This window comes from Anopheles aquasalis, chromosome X (genome assembly GCF_943734665.1).
Source record: "Anopheles aquasalis chromosome X, idAnoAquaMG_Q_19, whole genome shotgun sequence".
In the NCBI taxonomy this organism is placed as follows: domain Eukaryota; kingdom Metazoa; phylum Arthropoda; class Insecta; order Diptera; family Culicidae; genus Anopheles; species Anopheles aquasalis.
The window spans coordinates 8,015,247-8,041,294 of NC_064876.1; the positions used below are offsets into that span (position 1 = coordinate 8,015,247).

Here is a 26,048-nt window from a genome sequence, read left to right on the forward strand (position 1 = left end):
CGAACACTGCTGTCAAAGCTGTCATTTAATATAAGGTGCTTATTCTGGACCAGGCGATTTCGATAGCCTCTAGGCGATGATTCATTTGGTTCCTTTTGTGTTCATTGTGGTGTTCACGATCGCCTACTGTCGAGTGCATTTTTGTGATCGACAGCAGGCGTTTTGATTACAATTGGCGTTAATTCACAGTTTTTTTATTTCAAACTGTCATTTTGAATTGATTATTGTTTTCGAAACGTTTCGAAACAACGAGTTGAAGTTACGCATGAATCATCGAACGCCTACCCGATCAGCAAAAATCGAGTTCGAAATTAGGAAATTATCGAACAGTCCCCGCAGCAAACGCCCTGGAAGAAATTCCGTGTGCACCAAAGCAAAGTGTCTATAGGAAACAGGTGAAGTCATACCGAACAAAATCGCTCGCGAAAATTAGAAAAATGATTGAAAAAAATTGACAGTCGTTGCCTATGTTTTGGTTGCGTTGGAGACGCTGTATTCGTTTTGAGAAGTAAGAAATCCGTAAAGAAAGTTAAAGTTTTTCCAGTTTTTCAGTGCTCTGATTGTTCTACATTGGTGGTTTTAAGATGCCTTATAGATTTTGCGTAGCTCCGTTTTGCAAAAATAACAATAATAATATCAAAGTTTCATTCTTTTCCGCAAGATGTGGAGTTAACCCGACAATGGGCAACATTTTGTAGAAAAGATGCAAATTGGCGTCCGTCTAAGAATGGTGCTATATGTTCGGAGCATTTTAAGACTGAGAATTATCAATTACACCAATCGCCACTGATTAAAAGCTATCATAATTTGCGATTATTGCAGACAACAGGTATGATACCTTGTTTACCTTTATTTGGACTTTTTATCTTAGATTAAAATGTTTCTTTTGGCTGTTCCTTCTATACTACAATGTAACAATAGTTATGCCGAAATAAACTGCATACTTTATTCTAAAAGAAAAACAAGTGTACGTATTTATTACATGCGCAAATTTAAGTTTTTCAATGCAATGGAAATTATATTGGTAAGTGGATTTGTATCTGTGCCGGTCAGTGTGCAACCTTAAATTTGCGATGATTTACGCTCAACGGTGCCGGATGAAGTCGACCAGATGCTGTGCATTAAAGACGCTCTCGCGGTGGATATAGTTGTGGCCGTCGAGCACCATGACAATGCACGGTAGTGAGTGGACACCGGTCCGGCGTATCAGCTACTTCTCGTGACCCGCATTGATCGTTCGAGCGTACGGTGTCGATCATCTTCGTGAACGAGTTGGCCGCTTTCATACAGTCGAAGCACCAGTCAGCGTAAAACAGCAGTATTTGCGGAGTTTGGCGGCTTTTGGGCAGGATGTTGCTCTCGTAGTACTTGGCGGTGATCGACAGCCGATGGTACAGGCTAATGCCCTGGTCGTGGAAGTTAAAGTTATGTGCATCGTAAAAGTGTTCGAACGAATCCTGGAACCGGTCGTGTGGTGTAATCGGGCCGCTCCCTATTCACGATTGCATCCTCGTTCGTTATGTACGACGTATGCCTTACGACGCTCCGAGTCGGAAAGTAGCTCGTATGCCTGCTTGATCTCGACGAACCGCTGCCCCGCCTAAAAGTGTTTTGATTTGTCCGGATGCCTGTTTGATACAGTCAGCTCAAGTCCTAGCACGCCTGTGGCAAGCAATCAATACGAACCCAGACAGAGTGCTGTTCGGATTCTTACCATTCCTTAGCTTGCTGTTTGTAGGCTTGTCGGATCTTCTGTAGTGTAGCCTTTCGCTCCACGCCCACGGTGACGTACGGATCCTTGCTGTCGCACTGCACCAGCAGGACGATCACAAACACTGCCAGGCAAAGCCAGTGCACCATCATTCGAGGCATCCATCCTTGCTCACGAGGCGATGCGCTCTTGATGCGCCTTACAAAAGAAGACACCTGTTCCGACGGTGGCAAACTAGGAATAGGAGCGGATCTTCTTCTCTTATCACTCTTCCTTTGGATGTGCCCCGCGATTGGCAGACGATCTGCCGAGCCAGCGTTCTTATATGATGAACAAAGCGCGCTGGAGCTGCCTTTATTCGGGCAGAAGAACCCACTCCTTCTCCTTGCTGCTCCGTGTTCGGAACAAGCGAAGAGGGTTCACCTTCGCCGGATCTCTGGTCGGATACGCGACAACACCCTCCTTTGGATGCACCGTGCATGTAGGGCTGATGTGATTGTCCATCACACTCCGATCGTCTCCGTCCTTTTGTCCTTTAACCAATAGTCTAAGCCGACCGGCTGGAAGCCGGATCCGGGCCTTTTCCACTCGTTTCAGAATCAGAGATAGCCGGCGTTTTCGGCACCTGCTGACACGTTGATAGCCACAGCGGGGCTGCTCGTTTGTTCTAAAATTAGAAAATGTATCATTTAAACGAGCAAAAGTAGATAATATACCTGATAAAACCATTGCTCTTTTTCGGATTCAAACGCACGCTGGTTTGGTGATGAACGTAAACAAGGCGTCGAATGTCAAAAAAAGAAAAAAAGCAAAAAAGAAAAAAAGTGCTATGACTTCACCTGTTTCCTATAGACACTTTGGCTTCATGTATCGCCGGCTTAGGATTTATACTCCGTGGACCTATAATCTTTTTTATACCGTGTAAACGGCAAATGCAAACTTTTTGGCATTTCACTCTGAGTTTATACCAGAGTTTACGCTTCATGTATCGCCGGCTTATGAAGTTGCGTCTAAACGAGAACGAATGCATCGCGAAGGCATCGCGAATGGTTCGCGACGATCGCCACGCCCAGTTCGCAGTGAGAAGGTTTTCTCACTATAGAAAAGTTGTTTCTGAGATGGGACTTGGTTGGTACTGGCATATAAGCGAGTCAATACAAATCGCCTTCCCCAGTCCCAACCGAGAAACAAAGGGCCAAGGCACCGAAGAACCAACTTTCGTGAAACCCGAACGCGAACCCGAACGCAGACCCCCTTCGTGTGCTCTCGTGTGCCAGTAAGCCCCACCCCTTTTCTTTCTATTCTCCCGCCGCCATATATGGCGAATTAAAATGCAAATGTGTGCGTTTCAGTTAGCCACACCACCCATACGGTGGCATTTATTCTTTGTTTTCTGCACACTAACACTTTCACGACACTTTACTGCGTTTTTCATTCACGTGATCCGTGATGCGAGCGTGATCCGCCGTGGCTGGCTTCATCAAATGTCCAGTTAGCTTCGTCGTCATCACCCCGGGCTGATGTTGGATGCGCGTGCGTCGATCGTTGACACGGTTTTTTCCTTCGATGCAGAATGCTCGGGCACATGTCGGAGAGAAAGAGAATGAAATCGGAGAGGAATCGAAACTGTTAGAGCAACATTACAATGCATCGCAAATGATCTATCTTACCTTGTATGTACACTGATGATGCCACAAAGATGGTTATCAGCTTCCACAAAACTATACACCAAACACTTGACCGCACTTGCACTGCACCCGCGAAAAGCGTGCGTCCCGGGACTTTTCGAAAATTTCCGACTGACCGCGTTCTGCACTTAGACGAATTTTGCGCGAGGTTGCTCCGTCTCTTTTTGTTATTCCTCTTCCTTTCGCGCTGCCGTCCGTCTTGAACACGCTCGCGTTTGCTTTGCCCTTCTGCCCTTGCCGCCCTTCCCTCTCCGCGTAATTGAAACCCACAAGCTCGCGTTCGTTTTCGTTCGCCCTTCTTCTCTTCACCATTCCGCCCTTCCTCCGCCGCAGCCGCGCTCCACAAGCTCGCGCCCGAAACCTCCTCCCCCCGCGGTTTCTTCCGCTCTTTCCCCCGCTGCCTACGACCGATTTCATAGTGAGCGTCGCGCTCGCCTCTTCCTCGTTCCCGTCGCAGGCAGCGGGGGTTTTTTCTCAGCCGCAACAGCCTTCCTCCCGTTACGTCGCGGGCAGAGGGGAAGCTCGGGCGCTTCTCATTGCCAACTGGGCGGCGGATCACGCACGCATCACGGATCACGTGAATGAAAAACGCGGTAAAGTGTCGTGAAAGTGTTAGTGTGCAGAAAACAAAGAATAAATGCCACCGTATGTGTGGTGTGGCTTACTGAAACGCACACATTTGCATTTTAATTCGCCATTATGGCGGCGGGAGAATAGAAAGAAAAGGGGTGGGGCTTACTGGCACACGAGAGCACACGTAGGGGGGGTGCGTTCGGGTTCGGGTTTCACGAAAGTTGATTCTAAGTTGTATGGGGCCCCTTGATTCTAACTTCATACTGAATGGCCGATTGCATGGATCTCGCCGTATGCCGAATCAAAAAGAATCAAGTTAGAATCAACTTCGAATCAACTTTTTCATAGTGAGAAAACCTTCTCACTGCGAACTGGGTACTGTCGAGTGCATTTTTGTGATCGACAGCTGGCGTTTTGTTTACATCGAGCATCGAGCATCTGAAAAACGATTATAACGTCCTGATTATGCATTGATAATTTCTTCCTGATAAACGTATACTATTATTACAAAGGTTAAGTCGTTTTTATACCGAAAAAAACAAGTTAATTCACAGTTTTTTTACTCCAAACTGTCATTTTGAATTGTTTATTGTTTTCGAAACGTTTCGAAACAACGAGTTGAAGTTTCGAAATTCGCATGAATCATCGAACGCCTGAGGCCATCGAAATCGCCTGGTACAGAATAAGCACCAAAAACAACCAAAAAAATCATTTCATACAACGCCCCTGAATGTATGTAAATTGAACCGATAATGCCCTGCTGCTTTATTTGTTGCGATATATCGCAGCCAATCTGGTTTTGTTCGGAGAGCTGTCAAATTTTTCCGTCTACACGCAACGGTCTAGATCGTCCAACCAGATCGTTCGATCAAAATCGTTACGTGTAAACGCCCCATTAGAAACGCATGACGAAAATGAGAGATGCGTCCGCGCAGAAATTTAGTGGGCCTCTAGATTCTGTGCGGTGTGGACACAGCGTTATGAATCGTGAGCCGCAGTTTCACTACAGTGCAGGTCCCTGGCTCAGGTGTGTGAGCATCCACAGTAGTAGGGGGGTTTCTGGTTGGTACAAACAAGCGGACCGGCACGGCATCGCTTCCCTGCGATCACGCCTGTGCGCACTGGCTTAAGGAAAAACAAGCTGGGCGTTTTGTTTTGTATATAAGTGGGTGGCTGCTTGGCTGGCTTGTCCTGCAGTAGTGGCTAGAAGGAGCAACAGCAGAAGCAGTCACCGAGTAGTGATACAGAACCGACCACGACCCGCGTTCCATTCAGAGCTTAATTGTTTTGTTTCGTAGTTTTGTGTGATTTATTCGTTTTCCTGTGCGCGCGCGCATGTGTGTGTGACTCGAGATTGCATGCGCAGAAGCGGACGCAAGGCATATTCTCCAGGAACATATCCAGTCCCCGTAAGTATGGCTCATCGTACAACCACGAAGAAACCGCTATGAATCATACCCGAACGCAGCGTGTGAGAGTGTGCGCTCGATAAACGCCTGAAACATACGGAGAAGAGCTCGCCGACTAACGACGGAAGGGTCCCGCTTCTCCACACGACAACGCAAGTCGTGAGAGATCTGCATTTTGATAGATTGAGAGATGTGTGTTCCCGCTCCTCCAGACGACAGCGCAAGTCGCGAGAGACCTGCGTTTTGATAGACGCGAGCAAAGTGTATTAAGGAAACAGGTGAAGTCATAGCAATTTGACATAAAGCACCTAACGTCCCAATCGACCATAATTCGAGCAAATCAGGGGAAAAAAAATCGAGCAAAATTCGAGCCGAGCACGTGCTTCGGGAAAAGGGCGCATATTGGACGCATTTCCCGTTCTCACCAAAGGGGCTGGAGGTTTTTGTTACCAACTTGCGACCTTTTTCTGAAGCTGCTCGAAGAAAGGAAGCAGCCTCGTGGTGGCTCGTGGCTGCGGTTGAGAGCAAAAAAAAAGAGAATGGTCGGCCGCCGCCGCCGGTTCTCTCTCTTCCCGCTTCTCTTTTCTCTCTGTGTTCCTTCCCCCTTTTTCCCTCGCTCTGTGCTACAGCTGTTATTCTGTAGAGGGAACGACCCGTGTGACAGAAATCGCTCACCGCCACTCAAATTGCCCTGTTAAGAGACTAACAGGGCGCTAACAGGGTAGAAATCTTGCTGCTGTTTACAGGGCTTTTGCGCATGTATTGGTGTCATTTTCCACGCATTTTTGCGATGGTGTGTGTGTCATCCTACCGTACCCCTGTGCCCAGTAGCCCCGCCCACTAAGATATTTCGGATCAATATGAAGCACGCAAAAGCATAATTTCATTTTCACCAATTTTATTTCCACCTTAGAATCGGACACTCTGCCTCGCAAAACACATCACAAAACACAACACTTCGCACAACACTCCTCTGCTTCGCTGCCTGTCCGACGCTGATTGATGCCAGGACGCTGCCGAAAAAAGACAACATGATTGATCATGATCAGATTTGATCAACAAAATATTTTTCAATTTCTTACCATTTTTCGTTGTCGCACATGCACACAAACAATGTCCACGGGTTTAGATGCTCCGTAGCACTAACGAATGATACAAATTCACAGCAAAACTAGCTTTTTTCTTCACAATTTTCGGATGCACGAGCGCAGCACATCCTACCTCTTGCGCGTCGTTTTCAACTGACGCCATGTTGGATCCAGGCCTTAGCAGAAATTTTCACCTTCCTCTTTCGATCGCCGTGCCCTTACACAAACACACGCGCACGGGGCCGTATCCGAACACGCAGCGCTCGTGAGCGATCGAGTGAATGGTGAGACAGCATCAAAACAATCCGTGGGAGTGAAAGAGATAGCATGTACTCGAAAGAAAAAAATCGACTGCTTGACAAAAAGTCTGTCATGCCCGTCTGACCAGGCTCCATAGTGAGAAGACGGCTAATGAGCTTGCCGCTATAGTGAGAAGGAAGAAAAACGTCAAACACGAGATTCTCAGTATGGAGCTTGCTGCTGCCCAGTTCGCAGTGAGAAGGTTTTCTCACTATAGAAAAGTTGTTTCTGAGATGGGACTTGGTTGGTTCTGGCATATAAGCGAGTCAATACAAATCGTCTTCCCCAGTCCCAACCGAGAAACAAGGGGCCAAGGCACCCAAGAACCAACTTTCGTGAAACCCGAACGCACCCCCCCCTTCGTGCGCTCTCGATGAACTACGCTGCGATTGGAGAAACAAATGAACTACGCTGCGATTGGTCGATGAGCCACCACCATATGGCGGTGGCGTTTATTTTTCTATTTCTTTTTGCTGACGTCACACGTATATGACGTCGTCATTTTGTGACGTCATTTTTCTGCGTTGCTGTTGGTGGTGGTGGCGTCGTACTCTTCACTGCTTGAAGGCGTCGTTGTGGTGGCGTGATACGGGCTGCGATCGAGAACTTTCCTGCTCGGCCTGATGTTGGGTGCGCGTACGTTGATCACAATGCTCGGGTACATGCAGAAAAGGAAGAGAAAAATCCAAAAGTGTTTAACCTTTTGCAGTGCACCTTACAACGCCAGCTTGGCTTACCTTGCGTGTGGATTATCGTCAACACCTTGGTAACACTTTTCTGCACTTGCACTTTGCCGCCAGCGTAGAGCGTGCGTCCCGGGACTTAGAAAATTTCCGACTGCCCGCGATCGGGACTTAGTCGAATTTTGCTCGAGGTTGCTCCCTCTCTTTTTTCTATTCCTCTCCCTTTCGCGCTGCCGTCCGTCTTGAATACGCTCGCGTTCGCTTCGCCCTTCTGCCTTGTTGCGCTTCCCTCTCCGTGTAATTGAAACCCACAAGCTCGCGTTCGTTTTCGTTCCCCCTTCTTCTCTTCCCATTCCGCCCTTCCTCCGCCGCAGCCGCGCTCCACAAGCTCGCGCACGAAACCTCCTCCCCCCGCGGTTTCTTCCGCTCTTTTCCCCGCTGCCTACGAGCGGTTTCATAGTGAGCGTCGCGCTCGCCTCTTCCTCGACCGCGTCGCAGGCAGAGGGGGCTTCTTTCTCAGCCGCCGCAGCCTTCATCCCGCTACGTCGCAGGCAGAGGGGTAAGCCGAGCGCTTCAAATTGCTAACTGGGTGGCGGCCTTTCTCTCTGTGTGAGGCCGTTCGCTCCCGCAAAGAACGATTCCTCTCTCAGTATGGAGCTTCGTTGTTAGGCGAAATTCTCAGGGTGTGTGAGTCGCATGCCGCCGTTGATTCCCTGTGTGCCTGCGAGCGAGTGTGTGCGCCACTCGCGGCGAACAGCTGTATGCTCTCGTATGGCGTGTATGATCGAGCGAGAGAGGGATATCGCTTGCCTTTTCTCGCATGGGACCGCGGCTTCGGAGACCGTTTCAAACTACTTTAGTTTTTATATGTTTTTCTCTAATAAAAAAAGGAATTTGAATGTAAAATTGTAGCTATTTAAATTTTTAATGATTTAGATGTGATTTGGTACCAGATAATCGTTGGTTTGGCCTGTAAAAACGCCGTATCAAGCTGCAGAAGCCGACTCAAAATTGTTTTCCAAACTTCCTTTTTCATACATTTAGGCAAGAATTTTTGAGCCGGATGTTGATTGTTTAGTATTTCTTAATCTTATTTAAACCTGTCCTATGTATGAGAAGAATTGTAGGACAATTCCTTCCTCAATCACATGTTTGCCGTGAAGTGGTTTGTAACTCTTTTACCCTCGTTCCGCAAGCTGATAGTAAAGATCTATACTTCTTGTACGAACGATGAAACAAAGGATAATAAAGCATTCCGATTCTACAAAAGTGTAACTCTTTTTCTAAATTAGCTGAACATTCAGTCGCAGATTAAAATGCTTTGTTAAGGGGTTTTGTTTCCAAGCAAAAGTAATTGGGAAAGAACGATTCTATCGAGTGCACTACAGAACAACGATGGTGCAAACCCGGTAATAATTTCGGCAATTCTTTTAGCACATTTCTCGAATCAAAACGATACATTCAATTTTCCCTAATCAACGTACTCTTCACTCTTGGCTTTGCCTTTGAGACCAGCCGGGCTGAAACAAAGGTTGCTTTACAGAATCAAAGAGGAATACGCAAGAGGAACAATAGAGACAACGTAATGCAATATTAGTAGTCTAACGAAAGATCGATAGATGTACCTTAGCGGATAGAAACGGCTCATGAAATACTTCGGAACCAGCGCTGTTAGCCTTTCAATTGCGCTCGGTTGTGTCTCCGTCTAGGAGTAACATGCATTAAACGGTTTATAATGCATTTGTAATCAATTACAAACACATTTACTTCCAAAGAATCCCAAAGACGAAAGGTTCTATCATGTAGAAGCGTCCGTTTGAATTAGTTCTCGCTTTGAGGAGTCCAAGACCACGACCGCTCGTTGGTTGTAACGCCTGATAAGAATATCGTCACCACTGGGACAAACTTGTGCGGCCCTCGTTGATACAGCGGAATATGTCTTTTTCAGAAATCGAGGATTGTTGAAGCCAGGATTGAATGAACGCCAATAAGTAAGATAACCTTTTACACCACAGACAACTACGTGAACCACCTAATAACATGGCTGCATCTGGATACTCTTAGCAAAACTGCAAGTGTTTCTTTGCATCCCTTGGTTGCCTTTAGAACTAGCGAAATTTAAAACAATTCTGTGACTTGGCGCCACTCTTAAGCAATTTGGCACGGACCATTCTTAGTTGAGAAATGCTTTTCACGAGTTCAAAGACTGTTACCAGAAGTAGATACCGTTAGTGCAAAGCACACTGTTGTTGGAAACATTATTCTAAATAGCTCTGCTAAAGTAAACGTGCCGCCTATGAAGGATTAAGCGCAGCTCGGCGATGAATCTTTTGCTAAACTATCTTAGTTCACAAACAGATTCAGACCGTATAAAGCGGGATAGATTTGTGCAAGACACTTGATGCGCAATTTTAGGAAACCGAGACAGGAATTTTTACTATAATCATCAAGAATCACCCCGAAACGGACACTGATGATGATATGGAAAGGAAGGCCATTTTTTCTCGGGCCGCTCCCTCGGGCCATCGTCCTTGAGTTGCCGCTAACAGTTTGAGCGTAACAACGTTTTCCTGCATCCCTAATGGTACATCTAGTTCTGGCAGCCACCCACGTTCCCGTTGATTATGTGATACAATCGTTCCATGTAGTATTTCAGAGGCCAAGGCGTACAGTGTACCTTGCGTGGCCAAGCTTTGCTGGTGAAGATCGTGGTTTGATTGATGCCATGTACGATCCTTGACATGGCATGCATTTGATTTCAATGTAAACTGTGACTGATTGAGCAAGCAGACATTGCGTCTCTTTACAGGAAAAAGGACATCTTTATGCGCCTCAATTTGATCCTGATTGCGGCTGCAGCACACCTGCGCGGTTCCAAAATGCCGACGTATTTCTTCTGCTTTTCCCACCGCCAATTACGCTACAGCTGCGGCTAGATATCGTGCCTGACTAGCACGCAGTACCATAAAACCTAATCCCATCGCAACGGGAAGCATAGCAAACCGCATCTCTTTACACGAGGGATCACCGTAGAGTGCGAGTTGACATTCGCGAAAGGAGCACAAAGTGCAAAACCATTCATCATGTGTGCACAGCACTCTCCGTTTCGCATATTCTTATTGATATGCATACTTATTGATTTCAAGTTGGTAAAACTGTGCCCCGTGTTATTGTGCGTTTAAAGTGCTACGCCACAAAGTTTGGTTCCGATCGCATCGACGAAATACAACCACATCGGCAGGTAAGTAAGTATAAGTATGGTTCTTCCAGTTCATAATTCCAGCCGCGAAACACCGATCACGACTACCATCACACGGACACCGACCCACGGCCCCACAGCCATGACCGAAGACGAAGTCGTTCCCTCTACAGAATAACAGCTGTAGCACAGAGCGAGGGAAAAAGGAGAAAGGAACACAGAGAGAAAAGAGAAGCGGGAAGAGAGACAACCGGCCCGGCGGCGGCCGACCATTCTCTTTTTTTTTTGCTCTCAACCGCAGCCACGAGCCACCACGAGGCTGCTTCCTTTCTTCAAGCAGCTTCAGAAAAAGGTCGCACATTGGTCACAAGAACCTCCAGCCCCTTTGGTGAGAACGAGAAATGCGACCAATGTGCGACCTTTTTCCGAAGCACGTGCTCGGCTCGAATTTTGCTCGATTTTTTTCCCCTGATTTGCTCGAATTATGGTCGATTGGGTGGGGGGACTTCGTCTTCGGTCATGGCTGTGGGGCCGTGGGTCGGTGTCTGTGTGATGGTGGTAGTCGTGATCGGTGTTTCGCGGCTGGAATTATTCGAGAGAACGATTAATGCATGGCGATTATTTATTGAGAGAACCATACTTACCTGCCGATGTGGTTGTATTTCGTCGATGCGATCGGAACCAAACTTTGTGGCGGAGCACTTTAAACGCACAATAACACGGTGCACAGTTTTACCAACTTGAAATCAATAAGTATGCATATCAATAAGAATATGCGAAACGGAGAGTGCTCTGCACACATGATGAATGGTTTTGCACTTTGTGCTCCTTTCGCGAATGTTTGTTCGATCATCAACTCGCACTCTACGGTGATCCCTCGTGTAAAGAGATGCGGTTTGCTATGCTTCCCGTTGCGATGGGATTAGGTTTTATGGTACTGCGTGCTAGTCAGGCACGATATCTAGCCGCAGCTGTAGCGTAATTGGCGGTGGGAAAAGCAGAAGAAATACGTCGGCATTTTGGAACCGCGCAGGTGTGCTGCAGCCGCAATCGGGATCAAATTAAGGCGCATAAAGATGTCCTTTTTCCTGCAAAGAGACGCAATGTCTGCTTGCTCAGTCAGTCACAGTTTACATTGAAATCAAATGCATGCCATGTCAAGGATCGTACATGGCATCAATCAAAACCACGATCTTCACCATCAAAGCATGACCACGCAAGGTACACTGTACGCCTTGGCCTCTGAAATACTACATGGAACGATTGTAACACATTATCAACGGGAACGTGGGTGGCTGCCAGAACTAGAAGTACCTTTAGGGATGCAGGAAAACGTTGTTACGCTCAAACTGTTAGCGGCAACTCAAGGACGATTTATTGGCAAGGGAGCGGCCCGAGAAAAAATATCTGTTCTTCCTTTCCATATCATCATCAGTGTCCGTTTCGGGGTGATTCTTGATGATTATAGTAAAAATTTCTGTCTCGGTTTCTTAAAATTGCGCATCAAGTGTCTTGCACAAATCTATCCCGCTTTATACAGTCTGAATCTGTTTGTGAAATAGGATCGTTTAGCAAACGATTCATCGCCGAGCTGTGCTTAATCCTTCATAGGCGGCACGTTTACTTTAGCAGAGCTATTTAGAATAATGTTTGCAACAACAGTGTGCTTTGCACTAACATTATCTACTTCTGGTAACAGTCTCTGCACTCGTGAAAAGCATTTCTCAACTAAGAATGGTCCGTGCCAAATTGCATAATAGCGGCGCCAAGTCACAGAATTGTTTTAAATTTTGCTAGTTTTAAAGGCAACCAAGGTATGCAAAGAAACACTTGCAGTTTTGCTAAGAGTATCCAGATGCAGCCATGTTATTAAGTGGCTCACGTAGTTGTCTGTGGTGTAAAAGGTTATCTTACTTATTGCCGTCCATTCAATCCTGGCTTCAACAATCCTCGTTTTCTGAAACAGGACATATTCCACTGTATCAACGAGGGCCGCACAAGTTTGGCTCAGTGGTGACGATATTCTTATCAGGTGATACAACCGACGAGCGGTCGTGGTCTTGGAGTCCTCAAATATCATCTAATAGTTTATATTAACCCCCACACTGTTCGTAAAAAGTGTATCTGCCGACTGTTTTACGTGCGATCGTCGGCAAACAGGCAGGATATAAAACACAAATACCACTATTAAAAAGCGAGAACAAATTCAAACGGACGCTCCTACATGATAAAACCTTTCGTCTTTGGGATTCTTTGGAAGTAAATGTGTTTGTAATTAATTACAAATGCATTATAAACTGTTTAATGCATGTTACTCCTAGACGGAGACACGACCGAGCGCAATCGAAAGGCTAACAGCGCTGGTTCCGAAGTATTTCATGAGCCGTTTCTATCCGCTAAGGTACATCTATCGATGTTTCGTTAGACTACTAATATTGCATTACGTTGTCTCTATTGTTCCTCTTGCGTATTCCTCTTTGATTCTGTAAAGCAACCTTTGTTTCAGCCCGGCTGGTCTCAAAGGCAAAGCCAAGAGTGAAGAGTGCGTTGATTAGGGAAAATTGAATGTACCGTTTTGATTCGAGAAATGTGCTAAAAGAATTGCCGAAATTATTACCGGGTTTGCACCATCGTTGTTCTGTAGTGCACTCGATAGAATCGTTCTTTCCCAATTACTTTTGCTTGGAAACAAAGCCCCTTAACAAAGCATTTTAATCTGCGACTGAATGTTCAGCAAATTTAGAAAAAGAGTTACACTTTTGTAGAATCGGAGTGCTTTATTATCCTTTGTTTCATCGTTCGTACAAGAAGTATAGATCTTTACTATCAGCTTGCGGAACGAGGGTAAAAGAGTTACAAACCACTTCACGGCCAACATGTGATTGAGGAAGGAATTGTTCTACAATTCTTCTCATACATAGGACAGGTTTAAATAAGATTAAGAAATACTAAACAATCAACATCCGGCTCAACAATTCTTGCCTAAATGTATGAAAAAGGAACTTTGGAAAACGATTTTGAGTGGACTTCTGCAGCTTGATGCGGCATTTTTACAGGCCAAACCAACGATTATCTGGTACCAAATCACACGTAAATCATTAACAATTTAAATAGCTACAATTTTACATTCAAATTCCTTTTTTTATTAGAGAAAAACATATAAAAACTAAAGTAGTTTGAAACGGTCTCCGAAGCCGCGGTCCCATGCGAGAAAAGGCAAGCGATATCCCTCTCTCGCTCGATCATACACGCCATACGAGAGCATACAGCTGTTCGCCGCGAGTGGCGCACACACTCGCTCGCAGGCACACAGGGAATCAACGGCGGCATGCGACTCACACACCCTGAGAATTTCGCCTAACAACGAAGCTCCATACTGAGAGAGGAATCGTTCTTTGCGGGAGCGAACGGCCTCACACAGAGAGAAAGGCCGCCACCCAGTTAGCAATTTGAAGCGCTCGGCTTACCCCTCTGCCTGCGACGTAGCGGGATGAAGGCTGCGGCGGCTGAGAAAGAAGCCCCCTCTGCCTGCGACGCGGTCGAGGAAGAGGCGAGCGCGACGCTCACTATGAAACCGCTCGTAGGCAGCGGGGAAAAGAGCGGAAGAAACCGCGGGGGGAGGAGGTTTCGTGCGCGAGCTTGTGGAGCGCGGCTGCGGCGGAGGAAGGGCGGAATGGGAAGAGAAGAAGGGGGAACGAAAACGAACGCGAGCCCAGTTCGCAGTGAGAAGGTTTTCTCACTATAGAAAAGTTGTTTCTGAGATGGGACTTGGTTGGTTCTGGCATATAAGCGAGTCAATACAAATCGTCTTCCCCAGTCCCAACCGAGAAACAAGGGGCCAAGGCACCCAAGAACCAACTTTCGTGAAACCCGAACGCACCCCCCCCCTTCGTGCGCTCTCGATGAACTACGCTGCGATTGGAGAAACAAATGAACTACGCTGCGATTGGTCGATGAGCCACCACCATATGGCGGTGGCGTTTATTTTTCTATTTCTTTTTGCTGACGTCACACGTATATGACGTCGTCATTTTGTGACGTCATTTTTCTGCGTTGCTGTTGGTGGTGGTGGCGTCGTACTCTTCACTGCTTGAAGGCGTCGTTGTGGTGGCGTGATACGGGCTGCGATCGAGAACTTTCCTGCTCGGCCTGATGTTGGGTGCGCGTACGTTGATCACAATGCTCGGGTACATGCAGAAAAGGAAGAGAAAAATCCAAAAGTGTTTAACCTTTTGCAGTGCACCTTACAACGCCAGCTTGGCTTACCTTGCGTGTGGATTATCGTCAACACCTTGGTAACACTTTTCTGCACTTGCACTTTGCCGCCAGCGTAGAGCGTGCGTCCCGGGACTTAGAAAATTTCCGACTGCCCGCGATCGGGACTTAGTCGAATTTTGCTCGAGGTTGCTCCCTCTCTTTTTTCTATTCCTCTCCCTTTCGCGCTGCCGTCCGTCTTGAATACGCTCGCGTTCGCTTCGCCCTTCTGCCTTGTTGCGCTTCCCTCTCCGTGTAATTGAAACCCACAAGCTCGCGTTCGTTTTCGTTCCCCCTTCTTCTCTTCCCATTCCGCCCTTCCTCCGCCGCAGCCGCGCTCCACAAGCTCGCGCACGAAACCTCCTCCCCCCGCGGTTTCTTCCGCTCTTTTCCCCGCTGCCTACGAGCGGTTTCATAGTGAGCGTCGCGCTCGCCTCTTCCTCGACCGCGTCGCAGGCAGAGGGGGCTTCTTTCTCAGCCGCCGCAGCCTTCATCCCGCTACGTCGCAGGCAGAGGGGTAAGCCGAGCGCTTCAAATTGCTAACTGGGAGCTTGTGGGTTTCAATTACACGGAGAGGGAAGCGCAACAAGGCAGAAGGGCGAAGCGAACGCGAGCGTATTCAAGACGGACGGCAGCGCGAAAGGGAGAGGAATAGAAAAAAGAGAGGGAGCAACCTCGAGCAAAATTCGACTACCCAGTTCGCAGTGAGAAGGTTTTCTCACTATAGAAAAGTTGTTTCTGAGATGGGACTTGGTTGGTTCTGGCATATAAGCGAGTCAATACAAATCGTCTTCCCCAGTCCCAACCGAGAAACAAGGGGCCAAGGCACCCAAGAACCAACTTTCGTGAAACCCGAACGCAGCCCACCTTCGTGTGCTCTCGTGTGCTCTCGTGTGCCCCCCCCTAATGAACCAAATGAACTACGCTGCGATTGGTCGATGAGCTACCGCCCAATGGCGGTGGCGTTTATTTTTCTATTTCTTTTTGCTGACGTCACACGTATATGACGTCGTCATTTTGTGACGTCATTTTTCTGCGTTGCTGTTGGTGGTGGTGGCGTCGTACTCTTCACTGCTTGAAGGCGTCGTTGTGGTGGCGTGATCCAAGCTGCGATCGAGAACTTTCCTGCTCGGCCTGATGTTGGGTGCGCGTACGCTGATCACAATGCTCGGGTACATGCAGAAAAGGAAGAGAAAAATCCAAAAGTGTTTAACCCTTTTGCAGTGCACCTTACAACGCCAGCTTGGCTTACCTTGCGTGTGGATTATCGTCAACACCTTGGTAACACTTTTCTGCACTTGCACTTTGCCGCCAGCGTAGAGCGTGCGTCCCGGGACTTAGAAAATTTCCGACTGCCCGCGATTGGGACTTAGTCGAATTTTGCTCGAGGTTGCTCCCTCTCTTTTTTTCTATTCCTTTTCCTTTCGCGCTGCCGTACGCATCGCCCTTCTGCCCTTGCCGCCCTTCCCCTTCCGCGTAATTGAAACCCACAAGCTCGCGTTCGTTTTCGTTCGCCCTTCTTCTCTTCCCATTCCGCCCTTCCTCCGCCGCAGCCGCGCTCCACAAGCTCGCGCACGAAACCTCCTCCCCCCGCGGTTTCTTCCGCTCTTTTCCCCGCTGCCTACGAGCGGTTTCATAGTGAGCGTCGCGCTCGCCTCTTCCTCAACCGCGTCGCAGGCAGAGGGGGCTTCTTTCTCAGCCGCCGCAGCCTTCATCCCGCTACGTCGCAGGCAGAGGGGTAAGCCGAGCGCTTCAAATTGCTAACTGGGTAAGTCCCGATCGCGGGCAGTCGGAAATTTTCTAAGTCCCGGGACGCACGCTCTACGCTGGCGGCAAAGTGCAAGTGCAGAAAAGTGTTACCAAGGTGTTGACGATAATCCACACGCAAGGTAAGCCAAGCTGGCGTTGTAAGGTGCACTGCAAAAGGTTAAACACTTTTGGATTTTTCTCTTCCTTTTCTGCATGTACCCGAGCATTGTGATCAACGTACGCGCACCCAACATCAGGCCGAGCAGGAAAGTTCTCGATCGCAGCCCGTATCACGCCACCACAACGACGCCTTCAAGCAGTGAAGAGTACGACGCCACCACCACCAACAGCAACGCAGAAAAATGACGTCACAAAATGACGACGTCATATACGTGTGACGTCAGCAAAAAGAAATAGAAAAATAAACGCCACCGCCATATGGTGGTGGCTCATCGACCAATCGCAGCGTAGTTCATTTGTTTCTCCAATCGCAGCGTAGTTCATCGAGAGCGCACGAAGGGGGGGGGGGGTGCGTTCGGGTTTCACGAAAGTTGGTTCTTGGGTGCCTTGGCCCCTTGTTTCTCGGTTGGGACTGGGGAAGACGATTTGTATTGACTCGCTTATATGCCAGAACCAACCAAGTCCCATCTCAGAAACAACTTTTCTATAGTGAGAAAACCTTCTCACTGCGAACTGGGACACGGCTGCCCAGTTCGCAGTGAGAAGGTTTTCTCACTATAGAAAAGTTGTTTCTGAGATGGGACTTGGTTGGTACTGGCATATAAGCGAGTCAATACAAATCGCCTTCCCCAGTCCCAACCGAGAAACAAGGGGCCAAGGCACCCAAGAACCAACTTTCGTGAAACCCGAACGCAGCCCACCTTCGTGCGCTCTCGTGTGCCCCCCCCCCCCCCCCCCCCCACCCCCCCAAATGAACTACGCTGCGATTGGTCGATGAGCTACCGCTCAATGGCGGTGGCGTTTATTTTTCTATTTCTTTTTGCTGACGTCACACGTATATGACGTCGTCATTTTGTGACGTCATTTTTCTGCGTTGCTGTTGGTGGTGGTGGCGTCGTACTCTTCACTGCTTGAAGGCGTCGTTGTGGTGGCGTGATCCGGGCTGCGATCGAGAACTTTCCTGCTCGGCCTGATGTTGGGTGCGCGTACGCTGATCACAATGCTCGGGTACATGCAGAAAAGGAAGAGAAAAATCCAAAAGTGTTTAACCCTTTTGCAGTACACCTTACAACGCCAGCTTGGCTTACCTTGCGTGTGGATTATCGTCAACACCTTGGTAACACTTTTCTGCACTTGCACTTTGCCGCCAGCGTAGAGCGTGCGTCCCGGGAAAAGATCCTATTTTCCTCACAAAAGTCGATAAAAGTTCAGTGTAATTCGGATTACACGTCTCAACCCGGTCATGTAAACATGTTCAAGTGTAAGGTGCTTATTCTGTAACTTTCGATTACGATGGCCTCAGGCGTTCGATGATTCATGCGAATTTCGAAACGTTTCGAAAACAATAAACAATTCAAAATGACAGTTTGAAGTAAAAAAACTGTTAATTAACTTGTTTTTTCGGTATAAAAACGACTTAACCTTTGTAATAATAGTATACGATTAGCAGAAAGAAATTATTGATGCACAATCAGGACGCTATAACTGTTTTTCAGATGCTCGATGCTCGATGTAAACAGAACGCCAGCTGTCGACCACAAAAATGCACTCGACATGCAGGCGATCGTGAACACCAAATGAACACAAAATGAACCAAATGAATCGAACGCCTGAGGCCATCGTAATCGAAAGTTACAGAATAAGCACCTAAATTAATTTTATATTTACGCTTGAGTTTACGCTTCATGTATCCTCGGCTTTAAATATAAAATTAATTTACACTTGAACATGTTTACATGACCGGATTGAGATGCGTAATCCGAATTACACTGAACTTTTATCGACTTTTGTGAGAAAAATAGGATCTTTTTTCCGACTTAAAAGATTAAAAACGCTAGTAATGATCACTCACTATTAATGCCAACCAAAAACAGGAAATATAGTCAGGCAAATCGCTTGCAAACAGCGTTTACGCTAGGATTTATGCTCCGTGGACCTATAATCTTTTTTACACCACGTAAACGGCAAATGTAAACTTTTTGGCATTACACTCTGAGTTTATACGGGAGTTTACGCTTCATGTATCCCCGGCTTTATAGTTAAAACACTTTGGTTTCTACACTGCGAAAAAACTTTTGACGATAATAGTTCTTTTGATGAAAAGAGCTATTTTAGCCAATACTCTGCCGACAGAATAGCGCAAAACACACCTACAAAACGCCTTAACAATGCCTGAACAAGGATGCTTATTTAGCCGTTTGTTTCTAGTGTGTACGAGGGTGATAGACGATCGTTCTCTCTCCCTCGCTCACAGGGAGGACGTCCTCTACAACACCCGATCTTCCTTATCGTCTTATTCTGTCGGCAGGGTTTTTGGCTAAAATAGCTCTTTTCATCAAAAGAGCTGTTTTTGTCAAAAATATTTTCGCAGTGTAGAAACGGTCGGAAATATGGAACGATACGCACGTAATCGATAAACCCTCGCAAGAATCCCGGTTTGGTGCTGTGCTTGCTGCTCTGGAAGGTGAAAAGCCCTGTCTTACCTTGGGATAAACAACATTCCGATCCAATCCGGGCCGCGTTAGCTAGGTGACTCATCAGCTCAGCCAGCAGCAGCAGCGAGTGAGTGGAAGCGTCTCTAGTGCCCTGTAGGCGTGCATAAGAGTGTTTCTACATTACAAAAAACTTTTGATGCCAAGACGAAAAATAAGATAATCCTATAGCATCCTTGTAGAATGCTAAGGATTTTTATAGGCTGCTATAACAGGATTTTTTCGTAATGTAGAAACACCCCAAGGAATAACCAGCGGGGAACAAAGAATACTCATGACAGTGTCCTCGCCCGATCGTAACAAAATCGCTTTCCCCCCCCTCCTTTCTTTCTCTCTCTCTCTCTCTCTCTCTCTCTCTCTCTCTCTCTCTGTTTCTCTCTCTCTCTCTCTCTCTCTCTCTCTCTCTGTTTCTCTCTCTCTCATACTCACACACACGCGCCATTAACAAGCCCTTCGTGATTATTTTTGGTGCTTCAGGCAGAACAGCAGCAGGAGCAGAATGACGGAAAAGGAAACAGGGGCGACGAAGAAGCAGGATCCCGTGCCCGCCAGTCCGGTGCCGGTGCCACGCGCTAGGCCATCCCTGGCAAAAGCACCCATTACGGTGGAGTTGGAATCACGGTTCGAGGGTGACTACGTCAACACACAGATGGCATCGCATGACCCGGCTAGTTTGACGACCGTAGTACCACGACCGATACCGGCACCGCGCACTACTCGACCGCGGGTACTCCTTGCTGGCACCGACGACGGTGCCGAGCGGCAACAGGACGGTGACGGTGATGGTGATGATGATGATGGCCGTTATCAGAACGTCATCGTTCGGCGGATAGAGGAACCGGCTCCCGTGGGTGATCACCGGATGGCAGTCTACTTGGATCCCTTCCCACCATCCTCTCCGGTCGGTAGGTTGCCGGGTAAGCTCTGCAACAACCTGCACGATCACGGTGCACCCGACTCGGACGGTGTGTCCGTTGGTAGCGCCGACAGTGCCAGTGTGCGAGGCAGTACCGGTAGTAGCAAGTATAAGACAAACTCTCCCGGCGATCTGTTTAAAACGATCGGCACCACCTCCCGACTCCTCACCGAATCGATCGGTGAGCGGGTGGCGCACAAGTCGCGCAAGGTGGCCAACAATGTGCTCCACACGGGCACGAGCCTGGTGAGCTGGAGCCAGGAGACGGGTCGTACGGCGGCCGACAAGCTAAAGAGCGTTGGTCGGAGCCGGAACATCAATGCGGCCAATCGTGAGCCAGTGACCCCGGAAACGGTTGTCCAGGAAGGTAAAGGGGAACCGAGCCCCCTGGTATTGGAGCGAGCAATACCGGAAACGCTGCAGAGCATCCAATTCCTCAGCCCGCTGCTCAACAATCAGACCAGCAACAGCGCCACGACCACGATGGAGACTACCGACGGCGACGGGGCGACGTACGATGTGCCGCGGTGCCGCGGTAACAAGCTGACAAACCTGCAGATCGTCGAACCGCCCCGATCCTCGATTGTACATGACAGTAACCTCAGCCTGGACGACGCACCGTCATCAGTGAGCTCCACCACAGATCAGCCGCCATCGGTGCGATCATCCAGCTACTTCCAGCGCAACGCACCCGCCAGCCAGAGCCTGTACAACCGCGTCTTGCCGAAGCGCAACCGCCAGCCGCCAGCGATGCCAGCACCGGGCGTACTGAGGCGACAGAAGCAAAACAAAAGCGAATCCAACCTGTACGAGTCGACGTTCTACGTCGACTGCTCACCTGACGACGCTGCGGGCGAGCCGCATCTGTACGGGAAGCTAAACGTGCTGCCAAGGCTCTCGAGTAGTAGCAGCAGCAGCAGCAACAACAACAGTTCCTGCTCACTCAATGCTTCCGAGGACGATTACACGCTGCCGGAGCTGCGTAAGGCACCCCCGGGTAGTGCACGCCGTGCACGACAAATCTTCTCACGGCAAACATCGACCATTGGTGAACTGGAGCTTGCGAAGAACCAGCTTGCACCTTTCCGGCACGAGGATCCACCCAGGTCAAATCACCGGTCCGATTCGTGGAACTTTTACGATATCACGGTATATGGTGCATCGGCGGCAGCTGCTGATTCCAGCAACAATAGCAGCAGCAGAAGCAGTCCACTGTACGGCCATGTGTCGGAGATGCAGTCGACGCTGTTGATGCCGGTTAATATGGCCAGTGCAGCAACCATGAGCAGCAGCAAGAGCATTCTAGGACGCCACGACTACGATGAGGTGTCCATCGCGGACATCATCGACGAGTTCGATCCACTCACGGTTGCTGGTGACCGTGATTGCGGTGACATTGGTCGGCTGTCGCTCATTGAGGACCTGCTGAGCGCTGAATCGTACGCGGAAAACCCTGTCCCGTCCCGGCGAGTAGGGTTGACTGGCGACGCTGGGAACGTTGACGGAGACCCGCAGATCGGTGTCTGCCCGAATCCACCGGAGCGTTCCGATTCGCTGCTCGTTAGTGCTGCTGCCAGCACCGATGCGCCCACGAAATTGGTCCCGGCTAAACCGAAACGAACCAAGCATCGCTCATCGGTTGCGCTGGCCCGAACGGCTCCTGAACTAGAGCCACCAGCGACGCGCCCGGTTACACAGATCGTGCACCAGAATCTGAACCTACCGACCGACAGTATGGAGAATCTCGAGGTCGATGAGAACGTAATACGGCCGCACCTAGCGATGCTGGACGAGGAAGGTGATCTAGCAACCGGGCAAGCGGACCTGAGCTATCCTCGCCGCGTGCAGACGCAGCAGCAGCCGCAGACGAATTGGTATGTGAGCGAGACCGGCTGCTTCGAGAAGCTGAGCAACGTGAATCCGGTTAATGTTGCCGGTTCGGCAGTGGAGAAAGCTACGAAGCAATCGTTGCCACCGGAACTAACCAGCACGGAGCAGCAGCAGGAACGGCCTCCCACGGAGCTGCCTTCCTACTACGAAGCCATCGGTGGTACGAACCCGGTGTTCGAGCATGGACTGGCAGCGGCCCAGTCCTCATCTCAAGTCAAGCCAGCTGCCCTTCCCCTGGCGTCGAAACCAACGACCAGCGTCGCATCGAAACTGCTGAACGCGTTGAAGCGCCGCCCGAGTCTGAACCGCGGCATGGCCACCGGAACGGAGGTGCGCACCATGCTAGAGATGGTGCCGAAGCCGCGGCTCACCGAGCGCTTGATCACGTACAAGGGCCACGTGCTCAAGTTTCCGTCCGGCAAGATTAGCGACGTGCTGAACGAGCTGGCGCCGCGCTCGATCGTACTGCGTGAGCGCATCTTCCAGACGTTTCTCGATCCGCAGCAAACGATACCCAAGGAGACGCTCCAGCTGCGCTACATTTTGGCACTGCAGTGCATCCTACAGCACAAGTTTGCCGGCGAAGGCCGCCTGGATTTGCACTGCTTCGAAGTTGTGCTGGCCCTGCCGAAGAGTGGTGGCGCTGCTGGCGGTGTCGGTGCGGCCGGTAACGCCGTCATACCCATGTCGACCAATCCGGATCTGCTGATTACGAACGGTACGAGCGGGAACGTCAAGTCGAACCGTGCCTCGTACATGTTCGGCACGCATAAGCGTACCGACCGGAACCTATGGATGGCGAAGATCCTCCAGTCGGTGACCGATGTATTTCCGGAGGAGCTGCTGCGCGAGTTCCTGCGGGCCGGCTGGTGCTACGTGAAGAAGTCAGTGACGGCCGAATGGGCCGGTGCCTGGTTGTTGCTGGCCAAACGGCGGCTCCACCTGTTCAGCTATGTCGACAGCCGGCTGGAACAGCTAGATCTGCGCAAGGCACGCTGCATCACGATGATCGAGAGCGAAACCGCTACGATCCGGAATCTGCACGTCGAAATCGGACCAACGCTGCTGATCGACTGTCCACCGTACGCCACGCTGTACTTCATCATGAGCTCGCCCCGTGAAACGCAGATCTGGCGCAAGATGATCTGCCAGGGCGCGCACAAGAACGGACCGACGCTGCACGGTCAACAGTTAACACAGGCGGATGTACCGGTGCTGATCGATAAGTGCATCAACTTTATCTACGCCCATGGCTCCATGTCGGAGGGCATTTACCGGAAATCGGGCTCGATGACGGCGGTCACGCGCATCCTGCAGCTGTTCGCGGATGACGCGTTCGATGTGCAGCTGACGCGTGCCGAGTACAGCGAGTACGATGTGGCCGGTGCGCTGAAGAAGTTCATCCGGGAGCTCCCGGGTTCGTTTTTCGGTTCGTACGCCGCCTCGTTCGTCGCGATCGGCCAGCTGACAGATGTGCAGGTGAAGGTGGAATCGTATCGGCAGCTGCTCCAGCGGTTGCCCCGCATCGAGTACTGCACGCTCAGGAAGCTGCTCAGCCACCTGGCGTTCATCGCGAGCCTGGAAGCACAGACCCGGATGGGCGTACCGAACTTGGCGATGATCTGGGGCACCACACTGTTGGCGAACGCTAGCCAGAACACGGTGGAGGAGACGCACTCGTACCATCAGGGGGACGCGCAGGTAGTGGCCGATTTGATACAGCTGTACCGGCGACTCTTCCCAGTGACCGAGGATGAGCTGCGTAAGGATCAGCTGATGATGACAGTGCTCCAAAAGTATCACGCGGCCGCCGAGAACCTGTCCGATGTGGTCAAGCACTCGGGCGATCTCAAGGTTTGGATCACGATCGACTGCGACACACCGCTCGAGCAAGAAACGGCCATTGTAGAGAAAGTTGGTCTTGAGGTAGGGTATACACGCTGTTGGCCGATGGTCAATCTCGAAAACTTTTTTGATAACTGTTTGCATTTTGATGATTCGCAGGACAAACCACAGATCAACGTGGACGTAACGCCGACCAAAACGGCGTCCGACGTGTGCAAGGAACTGGCCGGTAAGACGCAGCATCCCTGGTACAAGCTCACGCTCTACGAGGTTGTCCTCAACGGTAGCCTCATACGACCCATCCACTACCGCGAGAACGTGCTGGAGGTCGTCGTGCGGTAAGTGTCCTAGCAGAGCAGCGAGCGGCAGACGTATGATATAATCTATCCCTTTTTAGGTGGACGTACTGGGATCAGGCGGACCGGAAAAACAACTATCTAACGCTCAAACCGACGACCACGTTGAACGATGTATACCGAACGATACAGAAGGCACCGGTGCTGACGCCAACGATGGAGCTCCGGTTTGCCGATCAGCGCACCAAAGCGTTCCGCAACTACCAGCTGCAGCTCGTCGGCAAGGGGCTCGTGGTGCTCAAGAAGATCGAAAAAAAGGACCGGGGCTTCGAGGAGCTGCAAAAGATCGATCTGACGCGCGTGCTCGCCTACATCGGTTGCGAACCGAAGCGTGACCGGTCCAGTCTGCGCTGGGCCATCACGCTCATTGATGTCGAGTTTAAGAGCAGGTAGTACGCAGGTGCACACAGCAGTGTGTAGAGAAGGTTAGCGGCACTGTTTGACACAGCCAAAAATGCTTCTCTTTTCCGCAGATCACGCGACGAGCCGTTCATCGGGCACATCTTTGGTGGGCTCGACTTTGCCAGTCAGATGCTCTGGTACGCAAGCATACTATATAGCCACCATAAGGACGACATCCTGCCCAGCGGTGACCTGTTCTTCTGATCTGCATCCGTGTCTGTTGAAGGTCCTCGTCGATTGTTTATATTTTTGTTTAAGTTGTATACATTTTAAAACCATAGAACGACCATAACCATACCCTCAAACTTTAAGAGCAAAGCTAAAGGGATACGGCAACTGTTCTCATCTAATTTCATTATTTCAAACTTTATTTCTCGTTTCGTGACTTGCCACACGTCCCGGTACTGTGCCACTGTGCGTTCTATATATAGGAACGAAACAAAAGTTAAAAGAAAAAAACTAGAGGAAACGAAGTGCGCTTGTGACACACAAACACGCTTCACCGGTGTAGTTTTTGCAACCGAGGAGGATTTAGATTCGGCTAGCGAAAAAATCGTCTCTTTTTGCTTGTTTTGTGGGCTGATTATTGAGCATTTTCTACAATTGCTGGATTTGAGAAGCTGTGCGGACCAATACGGGGATTGCAAACCATTCTTATTTTTGTATTCCAGTAAATATTTAAACCTAGCTAACAGCCACCCCATACACATCCTGCCAGATTTCCACTTAACAAGTAACCCAAGAACCAGGTGAAAGTGTAAGGGCGAGAGGGTGCTTGAGGATTTTAAATTGCCTCGAAAGATGGTGTATGATCGATCAAACATACAGACGATGAAACACATTAGATATGTGATATGACTAATTTCCAAACCTAAGTGCGAATATGATTCGTTTAAAAGAGAGAGAGAGAGAGAGAGAGAGAGAGAGAGAGGGGTGGGGGGGGGAGGAAGATAGAAGGCAATAGAGTGCCTATAGATCGCGGGTTCTCTAGGAACCAAAAGTGAACAAATTAGTAGGGTGATAGAGTTCGCTACTATCGACGCTGCTGCCGTGTTTTATAATAAAAAATTAAGATACACATCACAGTTCACATGACATGAAAAATGTGATGGAAAGAATATGAGTGCGATGTGTTAAGTAATGTTTGATAGTACGTAGAAGGAGGTCGTGGCGGGTTCGTGGCAGGATAGTGCGGCTGCATTGGAAAGCACACCATATGGACAATAGTCTCTAAAAAAAATCTGGTAGCCCAGCGGATTGCTGTCGAATACGACGTATCAAAAGCGGGCTTTGCTAGGGGCGTTTACTTTCCA

The 26,048-nt window shown here is 49.2% G+C and overlaps 2 protein-coding genes and 1 pseudogene across 4 annotated transcripts; 1 reads left to right on the plus strand and 2 right to left on the minus strand.

Moving 5' to 3' along the window:
• Positions 1-921: 921 nt before the first annotated feature.
• LOC126578131 (dnaJ homolog subfamily C member 16-like) lies at positions 922-1,627 on the minus strand (annotated as a pseudogene).
• Positions 922-2,538, minus strand: LOC126571242 (dnaJ homolog subfamily C member 16-like). Its single transcript, XM_050229597.1, has 2 exons — positions 1,715-2,538; positions 922-1,662 (listed from the first exon to the last, which is right to left on the minus strand). The coding sequence occupies exons 1-2, from the start codon at positions 1,870-1,872 to the stop codon at positions 1,647-1,649; spliced, it is 174 nt and encodes a 57-aa protein (XP_050085554.1). The 5' UTR covers positions 1,873-2,538; the 3' UTR covers positions 922-1,646.
• A 2,411-nt stretch (positions 2,539-4,949) lies between these two features.
• Positions 4,950-25,820, plus strand: LOC126570603 (uncharacterized). 3 transcript variants are annotated; one of them, XM_050228522.1, is made up of 5 exons: positions 4,950-5,381; positions 19,804-24,058; positions 24,137-24,315; positions 24,375-24,722; positions 24,807-25,820. In XM_050228522.1, the coding sequence occupies exons 2-5, from the start codon at positions 19,826-19,828 to the stop codon at positions 24,937-24,939; spliced, it is 4,893 nt and encodes a 1,630-aa protein (XP_050084479.1). In that variant the 5' UTR covers positions 4,950-5,381; positions 19,804-19,825; the 3' UTR covers positions 24,940-25,820. The 3 variants fall into 3 exon arrangements, with proteins under 3 accessions (XP_050084479.1, XP_050084470.1, XP_050084487.1); XM_050228513.1 differs by lacking the exon at positions 4,950-5,381 and adding an exon at positions 19,103-19,396; XM_050228530.1 differs by lacking the exon at positions 4,950-5,381 and adding an exon at positions 19,103-19,298.
• Positions 25,821-26,048: the final 228 nt, after the last annotated feature.

Coding starts and splice junctions, on each gene's coding strand:
- LOC126571242 (XM_050229597.1), bottom strand. CDS start 1,872: ATGCCTCGAATGATGGTGCACTGGCTTTGCCTGGCAGTGTTTGTGATC.
- LOC126570603 (XM_050228522.1), top strand. CDS start 19,826: ATGACGGAAAAGGAAACAGGGGCGACGAAGAAGCAGGATCCCGTGCCC. Junction 24,059..24,136: donor TAGAGAAAGTTGGTCTTGAG/GTAGGGTATACA, acceptor GATGATTCGCAG/GACAAACCACAGATCAACGT. Junction 24,316..24,374: donor GTGCTGGAGGTCGTCGTGCG/GTAAGTGTCCTA, acceptor ATCCCTTTTTAG/GTGGACGTACTGGGATCAGG.